General features: G+C 48.2%; 7 protein-coding genes across 7 annotated transcripts; 5 read left to right on the top strand and 2 right to left on the bottom strand.

Annotated features, from left to right (window-relative positions):
• Positions 1 to 284: 284 nt before the first annotated feature.
• Positions 285 to 2,338, top strand: J7337_008741 (uncharacterized protein; the record flags this gene model as incomplete). The annotated part of the gene is made up of 5 exons (XM_044826350.1): positions 285 to 326; positions 373 to 405; positions 467 to 582; positions 636 to 737; positions 790 to 2,338. The coding sequence occupies 5 exons, from the start codon at positions 285 to 287 to the stop codon at positions 2,336 to 2,338; spliced, it is 1,842 nt and encodes a 613-aa protein (XP_044679267.1).
• A 493-nt stretch (positions 2,339 to 2,831) lies between these two features.
• On the top strand, positions 2,832 to 4,046 carry J7337_008740 (uncharacterized protein; the record flags this gene model as incomplete). The annotated part of the gene is made up of 2 exons (XM_044826349.1): positions 2,832 to 3,001; positions 3,116 to 4,046. 2 exons carry the CDS (start codon positions 2,832 to 2,834, stop codon positions 4,044 to 4,046), a joined length of 1,101 nt encoding a protein of 366 aa, XP_044679266.1.
• Positions 4,047 to 4,106: 60 nt separating this feature from the next.
• Positions 4,107 to 5,023, top strand: J7337_008739 (uncharacterized protein; the record flags this gene model as incomplete). Its single annotated transcript, XM_044826348.1, has 2 exons — positions 4,107 to 4,438; positions 4,483 to 5,023. 2 exons carry the CDS (start codon positions 4,107 to 4,109, stop codon positions 5,021 to 5,023), a joined length of 873 nt encoding a protein of 290 aa, XP_044679265.1.
• Positions 5,024 to 5,552: 529 nt separating this feature from the next.
• Positions 5,553 to 7,235, bottom strand: J7337_008738 (uncharacterized protein; the record flags this gene model as incomplete). Its single annotated transcript, XM_044826347.1, has 1 exon — positions 5,553 to 7,235. The coding sequence occupies one exon, from the start codon at positions 7,233 to 7,235 to the stop codon at positions 5,553 to 5,555; it is 1,683 nt and encodes a 560-aa protein (XP_044679264.1).
• A 1,189-nt stretch (positions 7,236 to 8,424) lies between these two features.
• Positions 8,425 to 9,319, bottom strand: J7337_008737 (uncharacterized protein; the record flags this gene model as incomplete). The annotated part of the gene is made up of 2 exons (XM_044826346.1): positions 8,425 to 8,440; positions 8,586 to 9,319. The coding sequence occupies 2 exons, from the start codon at positions 9,317 to 9,319 to the stop codon at positions 8,425 to 8,427; spliced, it is 750 nt and encodes a 249-aa protein (XP_044679263.1).
• A 3,279-nt stretch (positions 9,320 to 12,598) lies between these two features.
• J7337_008736 (uncharacterized protein) lies at positions 12,599 to 13,774 on the top strand (the record flags this gene model as incomplete). The annotated part of the gene is made up of 1 exon (XM_044826345.1): positions 12,599 to 13,774. The coding sequence occupies one exon, from the start codon at positions 12,599 to 12,601 to the stop codon at positions 13,772 to 13,774; it is 1,176 nt and encodes a 391-aa protein (XP_044679262.1).
• A 777-nt stretch (positions 13,775 to 14,551) lies between these two features.
• On the top strand, positions 14,552 to 15,931 carry J7337_008735 (uncharacterized protein; the record flags this gene model as incomplete). The annotated part of the gene is made up of 3 exons (XM_044826344.1): positions 14,552 to 14,823; positions 14,873 to 15,125; positions 15,176 to 15,931. 3 exons carry the CDS (start codon positions 14,552 to 14,554, stop codon positions 15,929 to 15,931), a joined length of 1,281 nt encoding a protein of 426 aa, XP_044679261.1.
• Positions 15,932 to 17,779: the final 1,848 nt, after the last annotated feature.

Raw genomic sequence — 17,779 nt, 5'->3', positions numbered from 1 at the left:
CCATAAAATGACGTTATCACCAACAAAACGTCAACGCCTTTCATCCCCTCACAACAGGATTGGATTGGCTCCTTTGTGATACACACTCGCCACGCGTACTTTGGATCGAGTGTGGCTGGAAAACCTGGAACTCCATCGTCTTTGTCCTTACAACCAACAACGTCATTATTTGGTGCAGGTGCCGTAAACTTTATTTATTTGTTTGTATTATTACTCCGAACCCCAGGGTTTCTGCTTCTGAGACGGAATCATCAGCAACCTATCTACCTATATCGATATTCAAGATGCCGCGCACTCTATTGCTTTGTTTCATCCACGGATTCAAGGTGCGATAGCCTCATGTCTCTCACTGTTAGTTATTGACATCCTTAGGGTACCGATAATACCTTTCATGAATTTCCCTATGTGAGTGGTGACCCACGCTAAATGCGACAAGCCTCCATAGCTTAAACTTACACCATCAAAGGACCTCAAAAAAGCGGTCGCCAGAGAACTCCCAGATGACAAGATTGAATCCATCGTATATCCCAAGTATGAAACTACTGGTGAATTGGCTCAGGCCGCAGAGGGCTTTCTAGAGTGGTAGGTTAATTCAACTAAATCAAAGACGTTCGGATTGCTAACACTCAAAACAGGCTCAAGGAGCAGGTAATGACCATCCGAAAGAAGAAATCGGAAAAGCCATGGCCTCCTCATGACAGAGATGTAGGAGTTGTTCTCGTTGCTCACTCGATGGGGTAAGTTGGTCAGGCCAAGTTTGGCTTTATACATCGGCTAACACTCTACCAGAGGCTTCGTTGCGGCGGATACTCTGTTCCTAGCCATCAACGACAGAGCTAACAATGGAGACGAGAATGACCCCTTGTTTCCACTCATTCAAGGTATCCTCACATTCGACACTCCTTACAATGGTCTGGCCCGGTCCATGTTCGTCTATGGCGCTTTCTCCAATTATCAAAAAGTCAACAGCGTCTTCAACGTAATGACAGCGATCTCTGCAGCTGCGCCTGCTAGTCTTGCACGACTTAGCGCTCGACGTGCTGCAACCACTGCTGTTACCAGCAGCACACGGGGACCACAGTGGAAAACATGGCAGCTTGTAGCTGTCAAAACAGGTACTGTAGGCGCCATCGCAGCTGGCGGTGTAGCTGCCTACATGAACCGAGAGGCCATCATTCAAGGGATGAAGAGCATGAAGAACATAAACAAAGAGTCTGTGGCCGAAAGCTACCGTCAGGGAATGGATGCTCTCGGACAAGGTCTGGCCTATATCAACCGCGGAAATGTCGGAAAGTCTTTCGCCTGGCTCTCAGATCATGTCACGTTTGTCGGTGCACTCCTCCGACAAAAAGAGCTAAACCGCCGCATCGAACGCATTGGCTCACTCAAGGGCGTTGGCATGCACGACTTTTACTGTTCTCTTGGTGAGAATGGCTACTGGAGTGGGGGATACTTTGTCCCTGAGCGGACATTCTGTGCTGTTCCTGAGGAAAGCCACTCAGCTTACCCAATTTTTGAAAGATGCGTCATGCCCAAGGCTGAAGATGAGATTGAAGCGCACGTCAACATGTTCAGGCCTGAGAGACATCGAGGTTACGAGGAGATGACAGATAGGTCGGCCGAGCTCATCAAAGAATGGTTCCAGAGCGAAGAGAATGTTTTTGATGATCCTAAATTCCGCGAGACGCCTCCCGAAGAAACAGAAGAGACTGAGGCTACCAAGGAGATTCTTGAAAAGGATCCTGGCCAAATTGAAGGAGACGAGAAGGTTGAGGGCGCAAATGACAAAGATGGTGACAGTGATACGGGACTCCCAGACGAATCACCTCTGGACATCGCCAACGCTGCCTCCCTCGTTCCCCTCCCCGATGACAAGGGTGAAGGCATCGTAGGCGATGCAGATATTGAGGGCGCTGACACAGTTGAGAAGCGAACCTACCTCAACTATCTCTTCGGCGTGGCTCAGCAAACCGGCGCCGACGCCAAAGGTTGGCTGCCAAACAAGATCCCGCAGATGCCAAACCTTCCTAGCATGCCCAATATGCCAAGTATGCCCAAGGTGCCTAGCTCCGTGTCATCACTAGGCAATGTTTCCATGCCCAGCGTGAGAATCTGGGGAAAGAAAGATGGTGAAACTCAGGAAGAAAGTAAAGAGACTCAAGGGAATGAGAACCAGGCTGTCGAGGATAAAGGTGACCAGGGTAGTAAGGACGGTGCCACAGAGGAAAATGCCACTGTACCTCAGGAGGGGAGTAAGGATGGTCCCCAGGAAAGCATTGGAGACAACGTTGAGGCTGTTCAAAAGGTCAATGAGGATGGTGAGAAGAAATCGGGTTAGGTTGGAGGGAATTCTATGGGTTTGTTAGGTGTATGGTTTTGTTCGCGTGCTTGCTGCCCACTGTTTCAAGATTAATAATCCTTGCTGTCGTAGAGTTTACAGAGATATCAGCTTTGCCGCCTTTGAATGATAGTCCTGACTTAGCCTATATATGTTAAGAGTCTAATTCGGTTGAACTTATATACTTCCCAGCAGCACGAGATGAACTATATAAACCTACACGCACTACGTATCCAACTAATACATACCCATCAAGCGAACAGCTGAACATCGAGACGAAAGTCATGATGTCATTGTGCTTTCGAGGCTTGCGGCTGATCGTAAAGCCGAGTTCCGTGACGTGCGACGTGTCTTGCAGCCTTATTGTTACCCAGACATCTTCGCCTTCACCTCAACCCGCTTTAACCGTCTGTGGCATAACGTCGACTCAGTTTAACCCTCGGCTAGAGCCCCAATATTCTGGACGATCTAACTCTAAACTGCCTACTTCGCTATGTCTAGTCTGGTTCCCCTTTTACCTGGCCCTGTTAAGCCAGTGGAGAACCAGCCCACGACAAGTATGACCAAGACTGACATCGTCTTGCGGAAGCGACTCCGGCCTGTGTCTGCAGCTTGTGAAGAATGTCGCAAGCGGAAGTCAAAAGTATCCATGCCTCTGTTAATGTGAGAGCTCAGCTGATAGGTGTAGTGCAATGTTCCGCGGCCGTGTGAACCATGTGTTCTTCGCCGCTCGGAATGTCGCTTCGGTCCAAAAGCCGACATACATACGCTTTATAGGGCACTGCAGCGTAAGTACACCGAGATGAGTGGTGACAAGGGTCGCGTTGATTCCCTCCTTGCGATAATGCGCGAGAAGCCTGAGGATGTAGCACAAGCTGTCTTCAGGCGGGTTCGAACAGGATCTGATCCAGAGGCTATCTTGAGCTCAATTGAGGGCGGGGACATACTGATGCAGCTGCACCTGGCCCCTGCATCTCAAGTCCGCTATCCATTCCCGTACCGGAATGCGTTGCCTGGTATCTTCGCCAAAACAAAGAGTGCATACATAGACTCCTTGGCCCTCGAGACGCCATATTTTGGCTCGGACTCTCCACAAACGTTTGATGCACGATTGATCTCGTATCTGGACGCCCCAAAGTACATGCCATACCACTCTGCAAAACTAGTCGAGCCATTGCTAGACTACGCTACCATCTCTCGCTGGACGAATGTGTGCACCGATGAGCCTTTGCTACACAGTCTCATGGAAGCATACTTCCTGCATATCTACTCGGCCTTCTCCTTCTTTCACAAAGAATGTTTCCTGCGAGGTCTTGGTTCTGGATCTAGTCGCTTCTGCTCCAACCTCCTTGTCAATGCTGTCTTGGCTCATGCTTGTCACGCAACCCCCTGGATTGCGCACCGCAACGAGCATTGGAATCCCCATACTCTCGGCTATACATTCCTCGCCGAGGCCCGGCGTTTATTGGAACTTGAAACATTTCGACCAAAGATCACAACTATCCAAGCCCTGCTCGTGATGAACATTACCGTGAACGATCATGGCGTTGACGGCGCCTCACATCAGTATTTACTCAACGCTGTATCTCAAGCAAGGATCATGGGTTTGTTCAACTCTCCTAGTGAACCTATTGAACAGAATGCGGATCAAGATGTCGAGGTTGTCCGTGAAGTGACAGCCTGGGCTCTTTTCGCTTGGCAAGGGTAGTCTTCCTACGCTCCCTCTTTGAATACGAAGCTGAGATCGAAAAACAGAATCATATCTTCCATGGCCCAAGAGATACCTCTGCTCAAGGATCCTCCTCAGACATCCTACCCGGACCCCGCCCAATGCCCATTCTGGTATGGCGATATCTGGGTCCGATACCCCTCAAGCCGAGAGCCCATCGCAACCAAGTATTACCAGACGTTCAAGGCATACTTGGAGTTCTGGACCATATTCAATGACATCGCCATCTTTTTGTTCCGTCCTGTCCAAATCCGGTCACTTTACCTCGGTCAGGCTGTCGAGTTCTATTCTCGATTGCGATCCTGGTTCGATGGTCTCCCAGATGACCTACATCCAGGAAAAATAGCCCTACCTTTCCAGCTAAGGCTACAGTATGTAACTAAAGTTTATTTCTACTGCTTACTAATCGCTATAGTATCCAATATTGGGCTCTTTTGATGGATCTCTTCAGACCCTTTGCAGGCTGGGACGATCCCACAAAAGTACTTGACCAGACGCCCTCTGAGATACTTGCAGATGCTCGGAGAAACCAAGAGCTTGTGCTTCGCATTTATTACCTGCGTCACGGGACCGAGACTCACGACTCCTGGCTCTCTATGTTCCTTCTCAGACTTGGTTTCCTTGCCCTTCAAGAAGTGGCCATTTCGTCAGACAACGACGACTCGCTTGCAACATTGATCCTGGCTCTCACAAGCCTCGACAACCAAGGTAAGTGTTATTTCAAGGCAGAATTCACTCTACGAACCATCTGTGCACAGATGCGTTCCCGAGACCTTGAGACCTTCAAGCAGTTTGCAACCTTTCAGGATCTCGATGTTCCTCAGGCTATAGAAAGTCGCATTGGTTTTATCAAATCATACTGGCCTGTAAACATGGATTTTACCAGGCAAGAGCGGAAGACCATCCGCGAAGTAGCTGCCGAGGCTATTGGAATGAACTTGATGGATAATGAGTAGCCCTGTACCAGCAGGAGAGTAAACTTGGACAGGAAAAGAAAAGGTAAATCTATCAGGATTAGCACACCATATTTCTGCACCAATTCCTAGATTCGGCATATTGGTCAGGCAGTGTACAGCTAGCGACCTAAAGGTCCCTTGCTGAGAGGTCTTTGTAAGAAACCCAACTTATGATAATGACGATACTGAGGGGGAAACACGGAAAAGGTTCACTCAAATTGAGGATGCTTGGTGCGCAGGACGGCTTTCTGGTATTATTTCGCTATGAGGAACTAGATTGAAATAGGAAAAAAAAGTGTGTTTGTATATCTCTTGTCGACTCGTGAACTCTACGACTTCATACTGCTGCTAGTGCTCTAAAATTCGCATCACCCAAGACATTCATATGATGTCGAGTGATCCTTGGAAACTAGCCTATGAAGAGCCATTAAGTAGAACCCACACTATCTGCGAGCAATAATCCACAAAATTCAAACTTGAAAGTTCCCAGAACCCCTCGATAAGACTGATGCCACCTCCTAAACTATTATCATATAACAATCTTCCCCTTCCCGCGACTAACGCAGCTTAACATAGATCCCTTCTTCTGCTCCTCGTCTAGAGCCACGCCTTTATGATCAACCTCTCCCTTGTAATAGTCCACCATGCATGTACCGCAATTTCCAACCAGGCACGATGACTCGATCTCAAACCCAGCATCAGAAAGTACCTGAAGAAGGGACTTCTCGCGGGGTACCTGGACCGTTTGGCCAGTTGACTTGATTTCTACCTCGAATGGCACCCCAGTTCCTATAGTGGCATCGCCAAACTCTTCAAAATGGACGTTGGCCTTTGGATACCCAAGATCGGTGGTCAAGTTACGGCAGGCGTTCATGAGTGATGTTGGACCGCAACAATAAACACATGGTCTGCGACCTTTATCATCCGTAGGCTTGGGGATAACTTGGCTGAGAACAAGTCGCTGGCCTTCGTCTTTTGCATAGATGGTGGTCTTGTTGACTGGTAGACGGCTCAAGTAGGCCGCATCCTTGCGGCTCCGCACAGCGTAATGAACTTCAACTTCGAGCGCCTCTTGAGACAGCTTTTCGATCTCACCAAGAAAGGCTGTTACTCCAATACCACCGATGATGAATATATGCTTGGACACATTGTTCTCCACCTTTTCGTTCTTTATTGCAGTAGCGTTGTGCCCTGGAGCGACTTTGATGATATCTCCAACATTCAGATTATCATGGAGATAGATTGATCCACCCCTTGAATTATCATCCCTAGCGATACCAAGTTCAAACCGATTCGTGGTTCCGGATACGACAGAGTAGGCACGAGAGATGTTTCCATCTGGACCAAATTGAACCCGTACAAATGGAAATGGGCCGAACTCTGAGTCCCCATTGTGTTCCTGAGCTTCAAGAATAAAGGATTTGATCCTTGGAGTCAGCTCCGTTTTGTTCGCCAGCTTATAAGGTCTCCAAACGACAGGGACTCGGTCACCTTCAAGACGGCCGCTCATGTCCTCAGTACCGTGATCTAGTCGTTTTTGAAATATCCCAACCATCTCTTCAGACAAGGCAGGAAGTGATAACAATTCCTGGAAGATTTCAATGTCATCCTTTTCGTGGTAAAGGTACTTCTGGACTCGTGAAAGGGGCCAGGTTGGGTTGATGCGTTCAACGAGTTCAATGGCATCGCCTTGCTCGATGAATCCAGTTTGGAGAACACGATAGTACCATCCCGTTCGGCCACTTGACTGCGTCATGGCCGAGATCTTCTTGTGCTGAAAGCGATGGTTGAGCTTGTAGCACGGCTGTCTCGGCCCAGAAACCTGGATGATCACATCCGGTCCTACACGAAATACGTCTCCAATGCAGACGTTCGTCTCAGACATGTCCATTGCAGATAGATTCTCTCCAAAGCCACCGATTTTGAAGAGATCCTCTCGACCAGGCAGTTCAGCGTTCCAGACATCGTAGTGACCGGCACAGTACTGATGAAGAGCCTTTTCAGGACCACCATGATGAATGAACTGCTGCTCGTCGCCGACGAGTCCAACACGGGTCAGTTCCCATTTTCCTTGTCGCGCTCGCTTGTTAATGGCGGTGCGGATGTTTACACCGCCGAGCGGGCGGATTTTGCCTGTTCGCAAGCTGAGAATGGTATCTGTAGGAGGGAGAGGGGCTAGACCTACAGCAGAGCTTTCAGTGGTGAGAGACATGATGATGGTGTTTGTTTCAGTTCTTTCCCAAGTATGATGATTGCTTGAGGATGCTAGAATTGAGTCAACCTGGTTGAGCTGAGGTATTTGAGAAAATGTTGTGTCAAGGATCAGCAGGCAGCCATCCACTTAACCTGATCCAGCAAGGTCACTCAAAAGTTCCCATATCTTATCGCTAAGAGTAAACGACTACCATCCCAATTGCGAGTCAGCAATACCATCATATCGTTCGCTATTGATGTAGCATTTTGATTGAAATGTGCCCAGTCCTGGATGCAGAGCGATGAACACATCCTGTTTGTTTGTGTCTTTCTTGACCATCCATAAGACTCTCAAGCGTTTCAAATATCTCTTCGGTCTCCACTAAACTCATCATCAATCATGTTATTGAGTACGAAGCTTGGGATCTTGTGGAGTAGATAGCTAAATCATAATGGGCCTTATTCAATCACAATCCTTTCGGATTCTCTCCCAATGCCAAAGATTCTTGACATTTCCCGTCTGCCCTCCAATGCTCGTCTAGCTTCTCCACGAAGTTCCGCAGACTCGGCGAGTACTGAAAACAGGCTCGTACAGTTCATCCACCTCTGCTCCATGATCCTAACCGCTTCTTCCTCATCTCGATAACCTCCCTACCATTCCTCCGATAACTGAGAAATTTCGCCAAAATTCATCGGCATCAAAAACATTGTCTCTTTCTTAGCGCCTGTGGGGAATAGCTGACTTAAAGTGTTGAAGAGGAACTCGTGCGCTTTCTTCAAGGTTCGAAGCTTCGCCTCTTTCAACGACCGTTGGGTATCGGCATCGCCCTTCCATCCTCGGCCACAAAAGGAAGCTGAAAAGCGTCCAAGAGTCCTATGCCAGTGCTGTATCTCCCGAGTGCTTTTTGCAATATCCAGTTCTTTCGCCAGTTTCTCAACAGCGTCAAACGCTTCCGGGTTCCAAAAGTTCATGAGCTCTGCGAACTCTGACAGTAAGTTGTCCACTAATGCCGATTGTCTATTTGTCTTCCAGCCAGGGCTTGCTTCGAATTCAAGCCTCCACTCTTGTCTTTCCCCTGCAAAGCCCGATACCTGGGTGCCAGTGAGAACTGAGTATCTGACAAAGAAGTTTCAGGCGTGGCCTTCTTCGTCTTTTAGGGAAGAGGAATCAAATACGTTGGCACCAGGCGGTTGGCTTCTCAGCTTAATCATACGCCTCCAGTGCTAAAGAAATTTGATAATCTCCAGCGTTAGTGGATATGAGACTTCCAAGGCACAGATTCTGTCAAAATCAGAATGGTTGCTGTAAATATGGTCCTTATCTATCGGATAGATAATAGCCGAGGCACATGGATAAAGGAGTTCGTACGTGGCGCTATCTCCATCCCGCACATGCTTGCTAGCGAGAAAGGGCATTCTGCAGCCAGATATCTTGACCAAAGAAAGGAGATCACTCAACCCCAGCATGCGTTCTGGTTTATTTCGGAACCTTGACACGGGCCCACTGGTGGCAAGGAAAGCGGAGTTGTTGAGCATATGATAATTAGTCTCACGATACTGGCCATCGACTGTGCTGTTTTCATCCCCAGACATGAAGCTGGTGTAATACAGAACAGCGATCTCATAACCGGCTGTGATAAGGCAGCCTGTCTCGGCATCTACTGCTTTGAAGCTTTGCGTCGGGCCCAAATTTTCTGCCGTTTCATGGCTGGTTGAGAATGGGATAGTTCTGAATTGCTGAGAGGCAGGGACCAGAGGGTTCCCTGTCGTGGATGAGAGAATAGGATCCTGATTTAAACGCGCTTTCCAGCCAAGCTCTATGTCGCCCAATCGTTCTGACAAGTCGACTGAGTTGTTGGCGGTCTCTTGTAAGTTCCACAAGGGAACCCAACTGGGAATTCCGTACTTGGAACGAAGTCTGAGGTTTGTCATAGGCTCCGCAAGTTCAATGACATTGTGCCAATATCTTTTCTGGATGAGGTATAGGGCAGTCCCAATGTGTACTTCTCGTACTGTCAGCTTGTAATTTGCCTTCAGTACATTGACTTCATTGCCATCGTCCAACCCAAGTAGGCCGAATATCTTGTCTCGCATGTCGCTCATCTTGCAAAGTGCGGTTGCAGACAGGAGCTCCAGCATATCGCCCTTTGATTGTGCTCCAATCCAACCGATCTTTGTCAGCCACCAAGGGACCTCGGCGTTGTGCAACTTTGCCTTAATAAACACGTCCCTAGAAATAGGCGTGGCTGAATCGCCGCAGTGAATGGTGATGGACCGGGCGAGAAGGGCTTCTTGTACGACCCATAACCGAGAAAGGAACGGTCTTCTCAAGAGTCTGCCCAGGGCCTCCTCGGCGTTGTCTTTAAAGTGTCTCGAGGCCAGTTTGGAGGACTGGAGCTCATCTTTGAGGAGGGTTATTGCTCCAAACTCTCCACCTTCGACGTTATCAGGGTCTTAACCCAAGTATCCGTGCACTTCCGCTGCCTGCGAGAATATTTTACCCATCATGGCAACTTGGTCGGACTGATTGATGCAAATGGCATCCACCCATATCAGCAAAGACTCGGTCTTGCAGCGTAGACGACTCAGTGCTTGATGACAATTACGCGCGATGGGTAGAGCTCTGTTATCGAGGCCGATAAAAATGCGCTGACAGAGAGAAGCATCATTATTGTCATCTGCCCAAGTATACGACAAGGCTTCATAGGCTGGCGTTTGCTCTACGTCGACTATCTGGAAGCGGGCTTCAAGGGCCTTTTCTCGAGGCGCCGGTCAGAGCTACAGAAGCCGGCTACGGGAGGGCTCTGTCAACTTGGGATAAATGACAGGGAGAATCTGATTTAACCGGTGAGGTTTCAGTACTTGCTACAGGTGTCATAGCTCACCTCTCGCCCGTAAGCATCGCTCACTTCTCCAACTTGATAAGTAATTCCGGTGGCCACTTTTGGATAATTGGCTTTGACGAGGCACAAAGTCTTTTCTACATCTTGACCGAATGGTTCTTGAGAGTATTCGACACATTCTGGCCACGATAAGCGCTGTATGGACTCTTTGTGCGCGTCTTTGTTACTCGCAGGCTCTGGGGTTGCACATTCGCCAAGCGAGTCAGCGAAGAACCTGAGAGGACCAACTGTTCCGCAGGCTTGGCACGCCCAGAGGTCGTTTACAAATGGAACAGGGTCCATTCGACGACAATCGGGGTCATGCCACTCCATTTTGATAGCTCTCGATAAGGATGTACCGGTTTTCAAGGATCATGATATGTTTGTTTTCAAGCGGGGTTCAGAGGCTTTATGGTGGAATGAGGCTGTGTCACAAGGCAGACAGACAAGACATGATGGATGCCTCTATACAGGTCAAGCATTGACTTCATCTCGCTGCTGTGTTTCGTTTCAATGGTCTGAGCCATTTTCCTCAAAGTGCCTTCATTTGTGTATTTCTTGAAGTGCTACATAATTAATTCAAGATGCTAATGCAGTCCTCCACTATCCTATCCCAGTGGCCAGCAAGTCCGTACATACGTATTACAATGATGCCATCGACGTGTCATCCTCCAATCCCAATATAAAATACAAAAGTCTGCTCGTTCACGTACAATTCCGTCACTTCTCAAAGACATGAACGGCCTTCTTGTTGTTCCGTCTGATGTTGTCCCGCTCCTCCTTTGCAATGCAAGTCTGGCAAATAACAGCATGGACATATGAGGTGAAGCACACTCCATAGCATGTTCCTATGTAGCAGTTGGCCTTTGGGTCGCGGTACGATCCCGGAGTTCTCAAACCGCAGCTCTCGATTGGTTCTAGAACGGCAGTTGTGTAGCCACATCGACTGCACTCTTCCACATTTTCTGTCTGGGTGCACATGTTGAATATTGCAGTGATGGCTGGGTTTGATTTGATGAGGATTTGGGAGTGTGCAATTGCGTTGCGTGGTAGAGAGATTTCTTGAGAGAGAGGCAGATAGACAATTGAAAGGTGGCCGGATCAAGTCAAAGCATGGGGGGGAGGCACTGTTGGACCCGGCCCCCCGATATATAACTCCTCGTCAGCTGGTTCGCAACATGATCAGTGTGAGCGGGATCGGGATTCCTGCCTAGACGAGGCAGACGCAGACGCAGACACGGACGGAGATTGAAAGTGAGGCGGTGTGATTTGCCCGTTTTGATTGCACTGTTACACAGTCAGTTTTTTGTTTCCTCTTCTCACAAATTCATGCACCTGCAGATATTTCACAACAAGTCCGAATGTTGTTGCATCACAGGGACGTTGGACGTGACATTTGTGTCAATAATTGATAGGCTTATTGGCAAAATGACCATTGGTGCGGGTTTTATTGATCACCTTCAAGGTTGTATTGCCACGCCGCATCAATATATGTCGGTTCTCGTTATCATTTCCAAACAAGGCTGATCTCTGCAAATCCTCCCTGTGACATTGCAATTCTCACGCAACGTCTCACAAACTTCCCCTCCTAATTTCCATGCATGCAATGCAATGCAATGCACGCACAACAATCCATGCCTCCTTGTTTTCGCGTATTTCCAAAAGCGTTGCTTTACAGATACGACACTCCACAATGGAAGCAACAAGCCGTTCTTCAAGATATCGTGATCTGCCGATAAACAATGTCTGTCCCACACACGGAACCTACGGGTGGTAAGTAAATCGCCAGGGGTTTCAGCTGCAACCCTTCCGGTCTGGAACCTGGTTATCGGGCGTCGTGGCTGGCCTCGGTTAGAAGCACGAACCTCAGCGCCTGATGCCATAGGACTTATCTCTGCTCCGAGTTGCATGCTTCATGTAGCTGGCCATCATTGTCGAATGACAAACTTGCTGCGAGCAGCTATATGAGGGTGATGTGCTACCGCATTCACGACTGAATAGGAAATCCTGTTTAGCGAGGATACATTCGTGCTTCACACCAAAACAGCGCCCTTGATGTTCACGGTGAGTTATCCTCGGGCCTCAATGTATTAACAGAGTAGGAATGAAGGTCTGAGAGGTACCTCACGAGAACCATTTTGGCGTCTTATCGTGTAAGTACCACTTGAAACGACGCAGAAAGCAACCAACAGGCTTTCCCCGGCGGTTCACTTCATCACATGTGGAAGAGGATGGGAGGCTTACGGGTAGTTTAACCCACCGGAGTGCCCATCTTTTATCCTTGAGAGTTCTTTTCAAAATTGCAACGGCAAACATTGCACACGCTGGCTCAAGTAAGTACATAAGGCATAAGACGAGGCAAATCTCTTCAAGTCGTTAACTGTGTGAGTCTGTGTCACATCATTTTCTTCTGCCTCAGGCATATGGGACTCAGTTGTATCTGCAGCCCCCAAATGCTGCATGTTTTCTCTCACTCGCAAACCCTTGGATAACCCGCGCAATGTCTAATTCCACCGCTTTCTCCATTGCGTATACCAAAGCCCAGCAAAGATTGAACCATCTTGCACGTGCAGTGGATGGAGAATCTTGGGAGAAATCAGAATGGCGACTTTCTATCCAAAGGACCTCTCATGAGGTTGTGTCTCTAGTCGAGGTTGTTTGCAATCAGACTGCACACTTGGTCCCTCCAGTCACCTTGGGCAGGCACAATGTTATCTATCGAATTCACTGCGATGGGGATCCTTACGACATTGTTGTTCGGCAACCACGCCCCGATTTGGTACAGTTCTGGGAGGAAAAGGCTGGCTATGAATCTGCAACCATGTCTTACCTCGCCAAAAACAGTGCTTTACATGTTCCGGACCTCTTCTTTCACATTCCGTCATCACATATTGGACCGGCTAAGATCTTACTATTCGTAGAAAGTCATCGGAGCATGTCAGGCGCCCTCGCGGGCTCTGACGAGGATCCGGAGGAGATAGCGGTTCTGGACCCAGAGATACCCGAAGAGGATCTAAGAATGCTTTACGGGAAGATGGCTGCGCTTCTGATCAAGCTCTTCGAGCCAACCCGGCATAAGATTGGGTCATTGGTCGAAGTTGGCAGCGAGCATTCAGTGGCGCGTCGACCACTCACCCAAAATATGTACGACATGGTATGCAAGGCGTTTATCCCAAAATCAGTTCTTCCGTCATCAGAAAAGGTATATCACAGTGCCGATGAATGGTACGCCGCTTCGGCAGCTATGCACATGGCTCAGTTGCTTTTCGAGCATAACCATATTGTTGAGTCGGAGGACGAATGCCGAAATAAGTATGTTGCACGATATTTGTTTCATTCACTCGCAAAGGAAGGTCATCTGTCTTCTTTTGGATTTCTTGAGGATAATTGGTCAGCCCAGTCTCAGTCTTTGAACTTGTCGTGCTCTATGCCATATGGGACTGACTCTTTTCGACTTTGGTGCGACGATCTGAGGCCCCATAATGTTCTTTTGGACAGAAACGACAATATCGCGGCAGCTCTTGACTGGGAATTCTCATACTTCGCTCCTACGCAATTCAGCCTCGATCCGCCCTGGTGGCTGTTGCTGCAGCCTCCGGAGCTGTGGCCTTCTGGAATCGATGATTGGTCCCAGGTCTACGAAGCCAGGCTTGAGACCTGGCTATTTGCAATGTAATATCAGGAACGGGGTGAGGAGATCAACTTTCCGGACAACCTTTCAGCTTATATGCGTGAGAGCTGGGAGGGTGGTCGCTTCTGGCTTACCTACGCTACGAGAAAGAGTTGGGCCTTCGATACAATATTCTGGAAGTACTTGGATGAGAAGTTCTTTGGGCCAAGAGACAAAGATACACAAGAATCTCAGTTTTGGAAGGCGAGGGTTCATCTTATAGGGGAAGAGGCACAAAGGTCTATGGAAATGGTCGTGGAAAGAAAGATGAATGGTGCAGAAGAGAGAGTCCTAGTAGATTGGGATCCGGACACGGCGAACCAACTTCTGCAAGAGGCATTGGGATATTATTCAGATTCACAGTTGTAAAAGCAAAATCCTTTTCCAAAGGAACGATACGTACATGTTTGATGAAGCGGCTCATTCCGCGGCTGTTCGCATCCCACATTGGCATCACTACTGAAGTCGTAAGATACGTTGGAAATCACCGCTTGAATTATCTACTATTAATCAGCAGATCCAATTGTTTAACGAAGTGGACCACTGATGGAAGGCCTAGAGTCCTCCGATTGCGGGTTTAATCAATTGCCAATCCGTCCAACTGATTGCGCCATAGATCTGAAATGGCCTCATCACTATCAGTACTTGATAGAATACTACCATAGCAACTTCTTATTTTCTCTTATAAAACGCAAGAAAGCTCCGTGTCTGTTTTCAATCGTTGAACTCATCTTGGTCGTTAACTTAAACTGATTGCTCGCCTGTATATATCCACTTGCCACCATGACTGTTAAGAACACTACAAATGGCAATGGCAATATCAGAGCTGCGATTATTGGTGGAGGTCCAGGTGGCTTAGGTGCCGCAATTGCTCTCTCCAAGCTATCTTTCGTTGATTGGACTTTGTATGAGAAGAAGCCGGAGATCAGCGAGACAGGTGGCGGTATCAGCCTTCAACTACATACATGGAAGATGCTTGAATGGAACGGGTCAGCCAAGAACATTAAGCCCAATGACCTATTCAGGTCTCCTGACGGTATCAGTGGACAACAGCGGTAAGTCGTTTTGTTAGTGGTCAGGGGACTTCAACGCTGACTGTATCAGCAACGGGCGAACTGGTGAGCTTATTGAGCAAAGCTATCATCCCGAAGATACACCCATTCACCAACGCAGTGGCCGTCAGCGAAGATCAAAGCTGCAAGCAGCTCTTCTCAAAGAGGTCGATGCGTCTAAAATCGAGCTCTCCAAGAAGCTCGTGGGCATTGAAAAACTGTCAAGTGGCAGAGTCATCATTCGATTTGAGGATGGCTTTACGGATGAGGTTGACCTCCTGATTGCTGCAGATGGCATAAGATCGGTAATTAGAGCAATCAAGTAATCAAAATTCAAAAGTCTGACGCAATCTAGGTCGTCCGGTCGTTTACTTTTCCCTCGCACAAAATCAAATACAATGGGCAGTCCGCATATCGCACCATCATCAGCAAGTCTGAAGTTAATGCTCTTGGCACGATCCCCCAAGCATCAACATTCTGGCAGAATCTAGGCGGCAGATATGTATTTACGAGTCCGCTTGGGAACGACGATTTTGAAGTTACAGCACGTATCTCCCGACCGTCAGAAGGGCAAGATCACGTCAGTTGGGGTCGGCCCTTTGACTTCAGCACACTCGTCCACGAGTACGATGAATTCTGCGAGCCCGTTCGCCAAATTGTTCGACTGGCAGCAAAGGGGGATACTCAAGAATTTGCTCTGTTCTCTGGGCCGCGACTTGATCGAGTAGTTGCTCTTGATTCGATAGCCCTGACCGGAGATGCTTCTCATCCCTTGTCAGGAGCATTTGGAGCGGGAGCCGGATTTGCCCTCGAGGATGTGTATACACTCTCCAAAACCCTTGAGTGGGCTTGGACTCGAGGCGGGGGTATCAAGGCTGCACTGGAGTTATACGACCGTATCAGGTCACCGCATTATCATGACCTATATAATGTCCTGGACTGGTATGCAGGCATTGGCAAGGAGATTGCGGCAGAGGGGCTATCCGTGGACCAGGAAATTGAGGCAAAGGTCAGAAGAACAAAGGGCAATAAATCGAACTGGATGTATTCCTACGACATCCAGACTGTCGTCGATAATGTCCTTGAGGGCTTGAATAGCAAGGACAACTGAGCGTCAAAGTAGGGGCGTTCAGTTCCCCAACATATCTTTGCATACAAAGATCACGCTGCGTATTATCGATATCTTACACGTATAATATCTTCAAATGTTGCAAAGAACAAAAATTGTTGAGGCTCGTCTTTTCTGTGTCACAAGAACGGTCGCTGTCACGCCCGCAAGTCACAAGGGCTCTGTGGCCGGCTGCACCGGACACGACAGAAAGGCATTCAATTGCCACGATGCAAGGCTGACGGCATTCAATTGCCGGGGATCCTTTAAAGGCATGGGACATTATTATCCAAGTCCAGCCGGTTTTGAATGCGGATCATCCGGCCCCGAAAAGTGTCATGCAGTTGATGGCCGACACGTCTAATGTGGAGTCAACCACTTAAGTGGAATCGGCCGAGATAGACAGATTAGACCGCGGGTTTAGATGGAAATCGGCAGACATTGCAAGTCAAACAGCGTGAAGATGTTGGGGTAAGGGAGACAACGTGGCATAGGAGGTGAGCAAAAGAATGCGGCGGTGAGGAAAAGGACTGTACGAGACTTGCATGAATAATGCGAGCAAGTGGACTTGGAGCTGACCATAGCATTATGCGCTTCTTTGCGCGAATATCGTGTCAAGATCAAGAGAACAGCTAAAATAGGTACATGCAAATGATCAACATATTGACGATCTCTAGCTACGACGTTTGATACTGTAGATCTTCCAGAATGGGGAAACGGACGATAGTTACTATGACGTTTCGAGACGTGGCTGGTCAGAGGAGCATCTCGACAGCCAAGTACTCACCCTGTACCACTCAGTTGGAAGCGGTGATCTTAGCAGGGTCTCAGCGACACTCTTGCATCCGGTTGCTGTTGGGGGTTGGATGGAACATCCATTCACGATGTTTGCTGGGTTGTTGAATGACGGTGAACAAGTAAGCGCATGATGAAGGGAACAGTTCTGTCGGGTCTGTCAGTCTAATGCATTCACAAATACATCAATGAATCCTTCTGACTGTGAGAATAAGCCACGCCACTTCAGAGGCTCAGTAATTTACGACGTTCTGATATTAAAAACTAGGCACGTTGAATGAGGAGCGTTTTGGGACAACCTGAGTTGGGGTTTGGTTGTCCTCAAGGGGGCAAGAAAATACCGAACCTTGATATAGGGTGTTAAAATAAACTTGGCAAAGAGAACCCTAAACTTAGGCTAAGTTGACCTAAGTATTTTCATCACTTATGGTTAAGGTCTTGAGTTTTCTTTCCTCCCCTAGGTTGTGCTGTCGTTACACTTCGGTGAAGAATGGTGATGACGATGATGTCGATCTTGTCATGATGGTGGGTGTGATGGCGACAGTGCGTCACAGCTGTCAGTGGCCTAACAGGTGATTAATACTGAGGATATTCCTAGAACTTTCCTTGCAGTGAAGTCACTTATTCTCAGTGAGTACCTACCTATGTAAACAAGAAACATTGATTGAGCTGGAACTTGAGATTAATACAAGACGACGCACGCATAATAAGACAATGCCAATAACCAAGACATACATGAAAGTTTCCGTGGACTCCATCTCGTCAGTCCAGGCAGTATCCGACAGGGGAGTTGTGGTCTAGACTCTAGTGAGGTACTTTGATGATACTTGGCTCGCAAACTAAGACAAAATTCGGAGTCAGAAGCCATCCGCTGAACCCGATACCAAACGGAAACCCCTGGACAGCCTAACCAGAGAGGCACAGCACGGACGTGGAGGGCAACGTACGTGTACTTGGCTGTGAAGAAACAGGCATGTATGTCACCAAGAGATCAGTGCAGTATCAAGTCTGATCTTTTGTACGAATATTCATGCGACGGAGTGTCAAGTATCAGCT

The sequence above is a fragment of the Fusarium musae genome, chromosome 6 (genome assembly GCF_019915245.1).
Source record: "Fusarium musae strain F31 chromosome 6, whole genome shotgun sequence".
NCBI classification, from domain to species: Eukaryota; Fungi; Ascomycota; class Sordariomycetes; order Hypocreales; family Nectriaceae; genus Fusarium; species Fusarium musae.
Note: the sequence above shows the minus strand (reverse complement) of the source record. Positions and strands in the feature narration are given on the sequence as shown.